The sequence below is a fragment of the Mastigoproctus giganteus genome, chromosome 10, assembly GCF_048544385.1.
Source record: "Mastigoproctus giganteus isolate SK-2022 chromosome 10, ASM4854438v1, whole genome shotgun sequence".
NCBI lineage: Eukaryota > Metazoa > Arthropoda > Arachnida > Uropygi > Thelyphonidae > Mastigoproctus > Mastigoproctus giganteus.
Genome location: NC_143584.1, coordinates 38,266,155 through 38,280,776, shown reverse-complemented (window position 1 = coordinate 38,280,776; position 14,622 = coordinate 38,266,155). Strand labels below are relative to the sequence as shown.

At 35.9% G+C, this 14,622-nt stretch overlaps 1 protein-coding gene across 1 annotated transcript in view; it reads right to left on the bottom strand.

Annotated features, from left to right (window-relative positions):
• Positions 1-14,622, bottom strand: part of LOC150078990 (patj homolog) — a 946,782-nt gene that overhangs the window by 389,091 nt on the left and 543,069 nt on the right. The window contains exon 11 of the mRNA XM_090382912.1: positions 2,173-2,308. Within this exon, the coding sequence (XP_090239038.1) occupies positions 2,173-2,308 (136 nt within the window). The remainder of the gene's footprint in view (positions 1-2,172; positions 2,309-14,622) is intronic.

Below are 14,622 nucleotides of genomic sequence, written 5' to 3'. Positions count from 1 at the left end.
CTCTGCTAACGATTTCTTGTAATCTGCCTTCACTTGCCTAACCTCCTTTGTCACTTGATTACAGACCAGCTTATATCTATCACAGACTTCTGTATCTCCTGACAATTTATATGCATCCCTTGCATTTTTCTTCCCTGCCACGAGTCTCATTAGTTCATCTGACATCCATTTAGGACTTAGCCTTAAGTTGCCTCAAAAGAAAAATCAAGACCAAATTATGTTGGATGCGTGGAGTTACCTACCGGATACATATAGAAATTTTAAAATATTTGCGTTTGGACTTCTCTCAGTGCTTCGTTCGACGAATTTCTGCGGGAAATATTTTCGAACAGGAACTATATTAAAAATAAATCAAGTAACCGGGGTGAAATAAATCATGGTGAAAACGTTGGAGGATTCTTGTGCAGCAGGGGTCGGCAAACTTTTTTGAGTGAAGAGCCATTTTTGATATAATTAAAAAAAGAGAGAATCTGAAGAGCCACACCCCAGCTCAAGGTGGGAGGAGAAGGAGAGTTTTTTAAGAAATGGAATAGAGCTGGAAGGTGTTTTATTAAAAAAATATATATTTTGAAATATTATTTATTAATACTGAAAAGACGTAACAAACATCCAATTAGGTACGAATTAATGTGACTTTTGCTGCTGAACTTCTTGAACGAGTCTCTCAACATCAGATGAGTAAGCCATAATTTTCATCTTTAAACATACTGAGAGACTTGCATTGTTGAGACGGTTTCACGATTTATTTTTAATATAGTTCATGTTTGAAAATATTGCCTGCAGAAATTTGTCGAACCAAGAACTGAGAGTTCAAACACAAATATTTTCAAATTTGTATATGTGTCCTGTAGGCTACTCCATGCATCGAACACAATTTGGTCTTACTTTTTCAACTCATCTATTGCCATCCATTTGTGTAGAATTGCAAGGGCAGCCTTTTGCCTCTCCAAATCCTCAATTTCAGTTTTAAGGCATTTTAGTCTTGCACTCCACATGTCCTTGATTTTTAAGTCCTCTAACTCCATTTCAAATTGTGCTTCATGTTGGCTAAAAGTTAGAGCCACAGTTACATGCTCAAAGAGCCACATGCAGCTCTTGAGCATACCGAGGCCATTTCTGTACAGAAGTAACATAAAACAGCATATCTTTCTATACATTAAAATAATTTTCCTCCTAGTGATAATTATTCAGCCAATGGGAGAAGAGAGCAGTAGGTTACATGGTAATACGTAAAAGAAAAGAAACTTGTTTTACTGTGGTAAAACAAACTTCTGTTTAAGCGTGATCATGTGCTATGTATATCTAACATGACCATGTTATATATACATGGTCTTAAGTACCATTCAAACAGTGCCGTCTGGGTGGTGGTGCCCACTGAGAATAAGTGACAATAGTCTGACAATACTCTATTAGTGAAGCATTACTTATTCGAGGTAGTGCAATACATGGTGGTGCAATACACTGAGCACAATATGAGATACAGATGAAATGATGCTTTTCACACTACGATTGTAGTTTTTCTTTAAGAGTTGTCTATGGTGTATCTACACCGATATTACATAGATACAGTAATGTATTTGTGTATTCATAGGTGACATGCACACACACTCAAAAGCTTTTGTAAGTATTTTATTTTATAAAGCAAAGCGAATGAAGGCCCCTAATTAATTATTAAAAATAATACACTGTCATTATTTGTATGTCAGTTAGCTCCCTAATATATCAAGTCTGAGAGGAGAAAAAAATTAAAAGTTGACCCAAGATTTTACCTCCATATGTAATAAAATGAAATAACTGTTTTAAATTTAAAAAAAAAAAATTTTTAAATAATTCTGAAAATTTAAACATGTTTACATTAGTATAACTATATAAGCAGCCATTAAATGATGCAAAACTCATAATAATATTTTATTTTAATATATATTGTTTGCTATTTTACATTACCATTGTACAAAAAAAAAAAAAGTGCCATGGTACGCTATAGGAGAATCTTACATTTCTTATGTGCTGGAAGGCACATTATGAGCCCTACCATGAGTATGATGAAAAGATATATGCTGGCCTCTGATACATATGCTGGTTACAAATATTGCATTTTTTTTTAATAATTGAAATTCATGCTCAGTGACTAGTTTATTAACAAAACAGGGTTATGAAAATAAATTTACAAACCTATGGCTTGTTGCAGTTGTTGATATTTGGCTCCTCTGAGATACCTTGCCAAACGAAGTTTTACAACTTTACCAGTATTTCTAAGCACTTCCACTGCTTGGTGATTTGTATAGCCATGCAATGACCTTTCATCTACCTGCAAAGTAGAAATACACAAATGTTTGCATATTTATTAGCTAAATAACACAAATTTGTTAGACATAAAGAACCTTACCTTTTGCCAGTAACACGGTTGTTCAGTGCAATATACATTTAGTGGATCAGTTTATAGCAATGGACTTAAGAACTGCCACAAACCAGTCAATCAAAATTAATTCAGCAAAATTAAGATAATTTCAAAACTATCCTAATATCAAAATGCAAGAAATTCTGGATCTCACCATAACAGCCTCAATAGACATTAGTCACATTACATTACAGAAAAAATTGGGTTGGCAGTGCTTTCCTCTAATATGATGAGTCATCTACCACCTAGTATTGCCTGTGACGCAGATGGTCAGCTATTTCTGTGCAATGTACATGCCATACCTGGACCCCCAATTAAGTCGATTCACACCTGGGTGGTCATCGCCAGTACAGTAACCAAAGATTACTAGAAGTCCAACCATCATGATGGTGCAAACAGAGGATTTGGTTATTTGAGTTTTGGTTATTTAAGTTTTGTGCTCACACACATTCCATAATTTTCACTCCTGTGATCATGACATACGGTCGAAAAGCGTTGTCAGCTTCAGGAAGGAAAATCATTTTCCAAAATTTACGTTTAATTCTTTTAGTTAATTTTTTTGCTTCATTTTTAATTGCATTCAATTGGTTTTTTAATTTGTTCGATTGATTTTTTTTTAATGGTTTTCAATTTACTTCTTACTATAATGCAATATTTTAAATTTTTTTCTGTAATGTTATATTCATTTTAATTTCTGGAGAATATCCATCATATTTGGTAAACTTTTCTTATTCTCTTACAAAAAAAAAGTTCATATTTGCAACAAAATTTGCACTAAATGTACTTTTCAGTAGCATTAATACAAGGTATGCTGATCATACAGCAATACTTAACTATCAAGGTCACTTTGTCATTTCAGGAGTGAGGGAGTCAGTTTGATCACTTTAGGGTGAAATATGAGGGGAGCCAAAACATGAATTGCATAATCTGTGCCATAGCTGTGGGCACTGGAGTAATAAAATAAAATAATTAATTTGTTCAGCAATGCTCATTATAGCAGCACTCACCCCAAAATCCATGATTAAAATTTAATTTTGTGAAGTGAAATATGAAAATAATCTTAAACTACAGATAATCCTCATATAACATGGTTATTAGGTTCCTATAAAATGTCGTGTTTTGTGAAACAGTGTTATACGGGACAAAGAAAAAGTACAAAAGGGGAGTTACATTCCAAAAGTTAACAAAAATACACTATTTTGTTAACAAAACTGAGATTTTAAAGAGTGTATTTTCTACACTCTTTAAAATCTGGATTTGTTTACTTTTGCCTAATAAATATTTGTGAATTTCACTGTATGGAACTAAGCATATTTGAAGCTCCCTTTTGAACTCTGGGCTCCTTTCATTCAAGAATCTGCATTCAAAAAACAAAAAAAAGCTGAGCGATGGTATAACATTAGCTGACTATCATCCTCTGAAACCATATCTGAATTGATTTGGTTTTACCTTCGATGCCATTTGCACCAAATCCGCTATGCCGGCCTCTTTTTCTACCAGTAATTCTTGAACGTCTTCAGTAATACCTTTAATTTTTTTAGGAGCACAGGTGACTAAGGCCATGTTACTTTGTGTATATTGCATGTCTCCTGAGACAGATTTTCTGTTTTGCTGAAGAACCAAGTTTCCGGTCAAAAAAACCATGCTACCCTTGTCCGAGGCCAACTAACTCAGCCATTTTGTGAAAAAGACCCATAAAAATTCCTCCGTTTATCAATGGGATTCAAATCAGGCCTTTTCCACCTGGCATGGGGAGGAGGGCAATTCTGCCAACTGTGCTACCCACGAGAGCTTCAATAGTCATATCATCAAAACCTTTCACTTCCACCGACACAGCAATTTCTACTATCGCACCAATTCCGTTTTCTGCCCGTTCGATCATATTTCCTGCATGAACTGACTCTGGCCATACATTTTTCCACACACATTTAATGTTGATGGTTTTACTTCTTTCAGCGTTAAAGCTTGATTCTGATACAGTCCACAATTGAGAAATGTTTCCATGCGTCCATTACTTCAATAGATTCGGAATCAATTTTTTTCCAAAATCCATTGTAACGATTTTCTAATGTAATGAGTTTTAAAGGTGGATATAATGCCTTTATCTAATGGCTGAATGAATGAAGTTGTATTAACCCAATACAACTGTGGCAGTAGGAATATAACTTCAAAGTTTGGATGACTTAAATCTTTTGGATGGCCCGATGTGCTATCCAATAGTAATAAAACTTTAAAATCTAGATTTTTCCACAAGTTCAACAAGTACAAGTTCAATAGCACAGAACGTAACGTGGGAATTCCCCCAACAAAATAAAATACAGGGATTTCTCAATAATTTTTTTTTGACTAGCGAGTCAACAGCAGGGATTCAAAAAGAGTTAAAATGTTGAAAAATTACATACAACATAATAGCAGGGGTTCCCCCCACACAAAAGCTCAAAAATACCATTATGCAAGGTTTAACAATATTCTCTAACCGTGTTATATAAGTACCATATTGTGGGAGGATTGCCACAATTTATCAATCGTGTTAGAGCTAAACCGTGTTGTAGAAGTACCATGTTACATGGGGGAGGTTGCCTGTATAAAAACATGCCCTGAGGAAGGAGGGGTGGCACCACCTTTCCCCAGGTTATCGTCTATAAAAGAAAGATCCGGAACAGGGTATGAAGAACCAAGAGGTTCTTCATATTTATATTCTTTCAACTCCCAGGATGCCCTACTGTGTCACATGTGGAAAACTTAACGTGTTAAGTGGCATATTTGTGAAAGATCTGTCAGTAGTTTAACGTTTAAGACCTCGTGCAAAGTGTTCTGCCAAAATGATTCTATAGCTAAGGCTTTGAATTGAAGTAATTTTTGATTGAAATTTAATCTGATTAAAGTTATTGCAGAATCTATTGATGGGTTGTGATCAAAGGATTGCATATTCTGACAGCTCAATAACGAGCTGGTTCGATTTTAGACTTATAATATGCCTGTGTTTGCTATCTTGGCTGATTTGTATTTAGCAGTTGTGCTAACTATATAACAGGCATTTCAGTTTCATCAGCATTTAATAAGATATATTATATTGTTTGTATTTGTATATTTCCTTGTAATTGCTGAAGAAGGATCGTAGTTTATTGTATGAAGAAAATTCTAGTGTGATATCAAGGGCAGAAAAAAATGTTACGAAGTTGGTGAGGATATTGACTATGCATGGGAGTGTGAATTTGGTATTCTGAGGCTTATGTTGCACCAGCCGAAAAAAAAAAAATTTCTGAATTACCAGAGACAGAGAGAGAGAGAGAGAGAGAGAGAGAGAGAGAAGTAGAAGGAAATCACCAAGAAAGAGAAGAATGATGATATCTAGCTTAGGACACTGGGTGTCCCAAGCACCTACTCACCAGATGTGAGCCCATGGGGTTAACAGGAATTCAAGCCCTAGTTGTATAATCAGAAAATAGAAGAGATAAAAGGCATAAGCCTGAGGCTTCCTTGCACCATAGGGCTAATAATAATAATAATAATAACAACAACAATAATACGTCAGGACAACCACATAAGGTCAGAGGAGTTCACACAAGACAGAGACAATACAAGAATATCACCATATTTTGTAGTCATGAAGGTTTTGTAGCCATGATGATGAATAAAGCACGTGTACTTCAAATGTCGAGTTAATCTGTGTAAGTGAGATTTTAATATTTTTAACTGTTTTTTTCTTTTTTAGCGAAAGTATAGCTTTGTGTAAAAAAGTAAAAATAAACATGGATAAAAGGCAGAATTGAAATGAGTTATACTAGGATACTAAACTCAAAATCATTGAAGAAGTTGACAAGATGGAGGGCACCAAAACAGAAATTGCAAAGCAATTTAACATTTCTTTATCAATGCTATCAACAATTATAGAGAAAAAAAAAAAACTCAAAGAAAATAGATTCTGCTTCTGAAGCTGAAATGCCACTAAAAAGAAGAAATGTGTAAGTGGCACAAAGTATAAAGATCTTGAAGGACTATTAGAATTATTAAATCAGATGTGAGCAAGCATCAAATTTAGCATTGGCACATGATGCAAGAAAGCAGGCTTATATAGACTCAGCAAAAAAAAAACACAATCCTTTATTTCACCCATCCACTCACTCCAAATCTTTAGCATTAGCATTAGTAGAGGCATATGATGTAAGAAAGCAAGCTTAGGCAGCATCAGCCAAAAAAAAAAAAAAACCAATCCCATTTCACCCCTCAGTTCATTCGAAATACCTATCCAGCTGAACATTAAATTGATTTAGGCTATCTACTTCCACAACAGGGGATGGAAGTCTGTTCCACCAACCAACTACCTGCTGGCTAAAGGCAAATTTCTGCACATCTAACCTACATCTGTCTTTCCTCAATTTGAATTTATGCCCTCTCAGGCAATTATTCTGAGCAAGAGGAAGAATCCCATCAGCATTGAGCATGCTCAAATCATTCAAGGGGTTTATACACCTCAATCAGATCACCTTGCAGGTGCCTAGTTTCCAGATGCTGAAATTTGCAAAACTTTAGCCTTTCTTCATAAGAGCAACCCTTTGTTCAATTCACTAATCTTGTTGCCCTTCTCTGTACTGTTTCCAACAGCTCTACATCCTTCTTAAAATGAGGCCTCCAGACCTGTATACAGTACTCAAGGTGTGGCCTGACCATTGCCTTATACAAGGGGATAATCACCTCCTTTATCCCTGCTAGAAAAATTCATGTATATCATTGAAAAGACACCATGGGCTACTCTTGCAGACTGTCTGCACTGCTCAGAAAACTTCATATCTGCCTGCACAATTACCCCCCAGGTCATTTTCATTCTCTACCACTGTCAATGTAGTACCACAGAGTTGATACGTTACTCTGGGGTTACTGCTTCACATACATAGTACTTTACATTTGTCAATGTTAAACTTCATTTGCCACCTCTGAGTCCATCTACTCAACTTTTCTAGATCCTGCTGCAGCAGCGTACTGTCATTAGTGTCATTAACAACCCTGCCGACATTCGTATTGTCTGAAAACTTAGGCATTAAGTCTGATTTACCATCATCAGTATCATTAATAAATACAGAAAACAACAATGGACCCAACACTGAACCCTGGGGGCCTCCACTAATAACATTAGTCCACAAAGAGCAGTGTCCATTGACTACCACTCTGTCTTCTCCCACTCAACCATCCCTTTATCCATAGTAGCAATTTTCCTCCAATGCCAAAAGACTACTCCAATTTGTGCAGCAGTCTTCCATGTACAACAGTATCAAAAACCTTTCTAAGATCCAAATATATAATATCAAAATTATTATGATACCTCATCCAGTTCCTTTGTGACTACATCATAGTATCCAATGAAATTGGTCAGACAAGAGTTCCCCCTAACAAACCCATGCTGTGTCTGAGCTATAACTGAAGTCTTGTCTAGATGACCCTGCAATGCTTCTTTAATAAGTGCCTCCATTAATTTCAATTGGAACAGAATTTAAGCTAAAAGGTCTGTAATTACCTGTGCTCCCTTTGATCCTCCTTGATGGATTGGAGTCACATTTGCACATTTCCAGTCCATGGGTACCTACCCTGAGTCCAAGGAAGCTGTTATAATTATGGCTAAGGGTTTACTAACTTCCTTTGCTGCCTCCTTTAATATCACTGGATAGATTCCATCTACCCCCAAGTTCCTTTCTTATGTTTATCTTCAACAATTTCTCCCCCACTTTTTCTGTTATTACAAGATTATCTAGCTTACTGCCAGAGTTTAATACACTTTTGGCATTCCCCTCCCTGAATAACTCATGTGTGAATGTAAATGTAAAATATTCATTTAGTTTCTTAGCTACCTGAGCAGGATCATGAACAGTTGCACCATCAATATCAAGTGGACCAATCTAATTAATCCCTTTTCTTCTAGAGTTTACATATGTAAAGAACTCTTTGCTGTTTTTCTTTGCATCCCATGCCAAAGATTTCTCGTAATCTGCCTTTGCCTGACTAACATCTGTTGTGACTTGGTTACAGACCAGCTTATATCTATCATAGACTCCTGTGTCACCTGTTAATTTGTATGTATCCCATGCATTTTCTTCTCTTCCACCTGTCTAATTAGTTCATCTGACATCCATTGAGGCCTAAACCTTGAACAATATTTCTTAGTTGGTATGTAAAGCCTAGTAGCTTCCAAGATAATTTCTTTGAATGCTTCCCATTTTGAATTTGCTGTTGATAACATCATCAGTTGGTCCCACCGTATATATAAAATTTAAGTATTGTCTCAGACCACCATAGTCCACTTTACGAAAGCAAACCCCCCCTTTACCCCTGATGTTAGTTACCCCTTTGAGTAAATCCCACTTCAGCACATTGTGATCACTTCCACCTAGTGGTTCCTTTATCTGCAGATTCTTGATGCATGAAGAATCACTAATGATAATCAAATCAAGAGTATTACTCCCTCTAGTTGCCTCCCTAACATGCTGCTGTAGAAAACAATCATCCAATAAATCCACAAAACCCTTGCTAGTGTGTCAGTGATCAACCCACAAATTCCAGTCAATCTCTAGGAAATTAAAATCCCCCATTATAAGACACTCTGATTTACTGGCCAACTCTATTTCTCTGCAAAATTGCTCATTATATTCATCAGATTCATTAGGCCTATAACACACACCTACTCTCATTTTTTCCTTTTCCAGTGCTTATGTCACACCAAACAGACTCAACATTGCATTGTCCACCAACATCAATTGAATGCACTTCCTTAGATTTTATGTGTTTCTTAACTAACAGCATAACCTCTCCTCCCTTCCTGTCCTGTCTATCCTTTCTGTACACATTGTACACCCCAAATCCCAATTCTGCATTCCTTATATCTGTGTAACACCATGTCTCTGATATCCCAACAATATCTGCCTTTGATGTCTTGACTAGCACTTCAAGCTCATCAAATTTATTACCTATACTCCTAGCATTGGTGTACACACAAGTATACATGCACCTGTTTCTACTCTTAGTTACCCTAACACAGCCATGTATTTTCTTGTTCCACTTTGACTCCCAGCAGTCCGGGAAATCCCCATTTCCTTGCTTCCCAGCCTACTGCTCAATTGCATTATTTCAATAGAAGCAGTGCAAGAATCACTTTCACCTCTGCCAGCAGCTACTGTTAATCTATTAGTCTGTGTATCCCCCCCCCCCAAGCGAGCAGTTTTCTGACCCACCTAACTCTGCCTCGATAGCATCAGCAAATATTCTTGCAACAATAGAAATTAGAACAAGGCGTCTTGTTCTAATTTCTGGGCCACATTTAAGTTCACACGCTTTCTTTTAACTCCTCTGTCACTTGATGCCATTTTAAACGGCAAGGATTGCAAAATTATTTAATAAATAAAGTGATAATTCAGAAATTACAGAAATGCTCTGTATACAACCTGACCGCACCACAGCTTGAGGCAGACTGAGACCGAAACAAAGGAAGACGGTAGACTTGCAGTTTAGTGTCACGAGTCACGTTCAGCTCGCAATTCATCGCTAGCTCTTATCTGTTTTCTGGAAAAACAGCTATTTTAACACATTTTCAGAAATAATAAAAAACAATTTCCTGAATTTGATTATAAAAATAAAAGTAGGTAATTATCAAAACAATAATGGAAATAGGTAATTATTATTAATTTTTAATTAATAATAACATTGAAGTTTTGTATAACCTAAAAAAAATAATATGATCGAGATTAATAGGTACATTACTGTATTATTATTTGTACAGTCCATTAAATTCAAAATCCATTATATCGGGATCCATTAAATCGAGGGGTTTACTGTATATTTATATGGCTTTTTTATTGTTTCAGAATTGATTCAAGTCATGAATCAATTCTGAAAGTATAGAGCACATGACAATGACATCTTGTGTGGTAACTTCAGGAGTGCCTTAAAAGGGGCATTTTTAATTTAAAAACAAAAAATGCTGGTATTCATTCCAGGATAGCAGGAATGGCAGAAAATGTCATTTGTCTTCGTAATTAAAAAAATAACATTTGTTAATATTGTTGTTTCGTATTGTGTTAATACTGTTGAAATAGAAAAAAAATAATAATAAATAAGATATATTAACATGCCATTTATTACAAAAATTTATTCTACAAGTATTTGAAAAAACATACATAAAAAGGAAATGATTTCATTACATTGTTTTATAAAAAAAAAAAAAAAACCCTCCATATTTTTAAGTTCTCGCCTGATGCAACATCCCAACTTAATTCCATACTGTTTCTGTTTCAACTTCATTCCATACTGTTTCAAATGAACTGAGATAACTCAGTTCATTTGAAAATCAACTGAGTTATCTAAAATACTCCCACATCCCTTTACACAAGGGTTTGATCTCATTTGTTCTTTTCTTCTTTGTAATCACATATGTGTAAAACTCCTTGTCCCTGTTCTTAGTCAATAATTTCTCATAATCTGATTTTGCCAGCTTAACCTTTTCTATGGTACTATAACAGCATAACTTGCAGCTGTAACAGGCTTTAATACTTTTTCTCCCTATAACTGACTCTCCTCTATCTATAACTTTCCCATCCCATCATTTTCTGCTCTATTAAACTGGACTGGTTATTATTTATTCATCTCAGTATCCTCATCCTGCTCTATTTTCTTAATGGTATAAATGTATTCAAAGCTTCTATGACCATTATTTTAAAAGATATTCTATAATTCTAATGTTCATTCTCACTGCTACCCTCCCAACTGATACAGAGAGCAGCACCTTAAGTGGTCAATCTCCTTTCCTTAAACTAAGACCCATTTTACTGCATTTAACTATCTTGCCCTCATCCATGCTGATAGTTCCTATACTATCAGCCCTATGATGTCATTCAGATCAAGGGTCATTAGCATCAGTAGGGGCATATGATGCAAGAAAGCAAGCTTATACAGCATAAGTAAAAAAAAAAAAAAAAAAAATTTCCTATTTCAAATTATCAGGCTTCTGTGTTGCCTGATAATTTATATACATCCCTTGCATTTTTTTTTTCTCTGCCACAAGTCTCACTACTTCATCTGACATCCATTTAGGCCTAAACTTTGAACAATATTTCTTAGTTGGTATGAGTAGCGCTCAAGATTAATTCCATGAATGCTTCCCATTTAGAATTTGCTGTTGATAACATTAGTTGGTCCCACTGTATAGAATTTAAAAACAGTATGAAACCACTACAGTCAACTTTATGAAAAAGAAAAACCCTTCTCTTTACCCATTATGATTTACACTTTTGAGTAAATCCCGCATCAGTACACTGCGATCAGTGCCGGATTAAGGCACGGGCTAGCACGGCCCTTGCCCAGGGCAGCATTCTTCAAGGGGTGCCAAAATCAGAAGAACAAAAAATATATATATATCTCCATAGTAAAGGGTACCAAAAAATCATTCTGCACGGAAATACTATGGTCTGGCACTGACTGTGATGAACATCTTGAGAATATTCTTACCCCTAGAAGTATCACTAACATGCTGATACAAATACTAATCATACAGTTTATCATGCTCTCCTATTATCCAAATCAATAAGGGACAAATTGGAACACCAACAAAACAAGATGTTGAGATTTGATTTCCCATTCCATCTGCATATAAAGGTACTTTGTCATAACATTCACAATTTTTCATTCTATAGCATATCCCCACTCTCATTTTACTTTTGCTCCCATGTAACATACACTACACAAATTTTATGCTGGCATGAATAACTTCTGAATCTGAGAAAGATTGTATCTTGCTCAGGTTTGTTTTGATATATAGTATAACCCCACCTCCCTTTTTTCCTAAATACATTGTATATGACCTCACAGAGTGGTCATGATCATGGTGCAGAAGCACAATCCCTTTGAATAGACCAGGGTTCAAGCCCATGACTGCTAAATAGGATTAACATATGTATCAATGATTCACTGTAAACTCCACTGACCTGGTGGTTGTGCTGGAGTATAAACAAGAATATATATATATATAAAACACAGTGAAATTCATCAACCCCTATTTCTGGGTAACATCACAATTCCAAATTCCTAGTTGTCCAACCAGGAGTTTGAATTCACTCATTTTATCAACAACGTTCTTGACATTACCGTAGATAGAACTAAGAAGCGTTCTTGTTCACTACTTTTACACACGCGTTGAAGAATTTAAGCTTGTTTCCCACCAACATTAGATTCCTGTTTGTTTCAAACATCACTACCCTTGCCAATATCAGCTTCTGTAGCAAAAAATAAAAACTTGAGGTGCAGTTAATGGGAATTTACATCATTCCTGTCCCTTCTGACTAGTAGTTCCCCCGACTTACTCTTAAGGCCTCCTCAAAAACAATGGCAAGATCCTTGCACCATCTTTGTTCAAACACTGTCTCTATAAAATAGGTTCCTTCTACCCACAAGTGTGGGCAATGCTGAAAAAATTTCCCCCAAAAGTCTAACAGATTATCTCAAGCATTTAGTTAATCCACAAAGATTTCAAGCATATAATCCATCATACTGGGTTCAGAAGAAATAGAAACATACAATTTATAGTAGTAATAGTAATGGAAGCATGTGATGCAACAAAGCAAGTGTAACAGCAAAAAAGAAAAAAAAAAAAAAATTTCACACATCCATTCCCTCTAAAAGTTTGTCCAGTTACTCCTTGAATTTATTTAAGCTATCAACTTCCACAATGACAGAAGGAAGTTTGTTCCACCAATTAACCAACTGCTGGCTAAAGGAAAATTTCCACACTTCTATTCTACAACTGTCTTTCCTTAATTTGAATTTATGCCCACCTCAGGTTTGTAATCTGAGCAAGAGGAAGAATCCCATTACTCAGTGTGCTCAACCCATTCAAGGCCTTATAACCTCAATCACATCAACTCGCAGGTGCCTAGTCTCCAACCACTGCAATTTGCAGAACTTAAGCCTTTCTAGGTAATAGGGCCCCTTAGTTCCCCTCACCAACTTGTTGCCCTTCTGTGTATACGCTCAAGCAACTCTACATCTTTCCTAAAATGAGGCCTCCAGACCTGTACGCAGCACTCAAGGCATGTCCTGACCATTGTCATATACAAAGGGATAATCACCTTGTTTTCCTTACTAGCAAAATTCTTGTGTATCATTGACAATACCCCATGACATGCAATCTGTTCTGGCAGCTTGTCTGCATTGCTCAGAAATTTCATATCTGACTGCACATTTACTCCCAGGTCTTTTTTCTTTCCTACCACCCTAAGTGCTGTACTACACTTAGGGTGGCAGCCCTAACTTGCAGCATTTTTTTTTTCAACCTGGTCAATGTTTATCCAACAAATCATCAGATCATGTACACTTAACGTCATTAGCCCTCACATGAATAACAATTCACATTCTACCTACAATAAAAATGCAATCTGTTAATAAAGTGCTATCCATAACCCACACAATGGAATCTCCCAATAAAACTAAATTCTCTTGAATCAGTTGAGTATTTTCTTCTTTTGGGTACAAGAGTGTCCCAAAAATGAAATACTCAGAGTGTGTCCCCACATGTTGCTAGGGGAAATTTTAGTTCCAGGAATCCGATAAGTTTATGAAAATTTCTTGCTGTTTTATTGACCTATTTGTCATATTAAATTATATTCTATAAGTAGCTTTATAGTCCCAGTTATGCTCCGTAGTTTATTTTGAATTTAGCTAAAGATATTGTAGGATATTACTTAGTATACGCAGAAACTTGTACAGTTCAAAACTTGCACTGTACAAGTTTTGAACCATTGTTCCAGTATATTGACAAGGAATAGCGTAACAATTTACAGATAAAGGAACCACTAGGTGGCATTAATCACGGTCTACTGATGTGAGATTTACCTAATGATGTAACTACCATTAGGGGGTAAAGGGAATAGTTTTTGCTTAGTCTTACCCATTTTGGGTGTAATGTTCACTTCAGGCAGCTTTCCAGTTCAGTTGTATTTGTCAGTTCCAGGTGGTAATTCATAAAGAAGGATCAAAGGGTGACACAAGTAATTGCAGACCTGTTAGTTTAATTTCTGTTCCAGGAAATTAATGGAGGCATGGTTAAAGAAGCACTGCAGGATCATCTGGACAAGACTTCAGTTCAGACACAGCATTGGTTTGTTAAGGGGAAGTCTTGTCTGACCAATCTGATTAAATACTATGACGTGGTCACAAAGGAACTGGATGCAAAAAATAAATTTTGATAT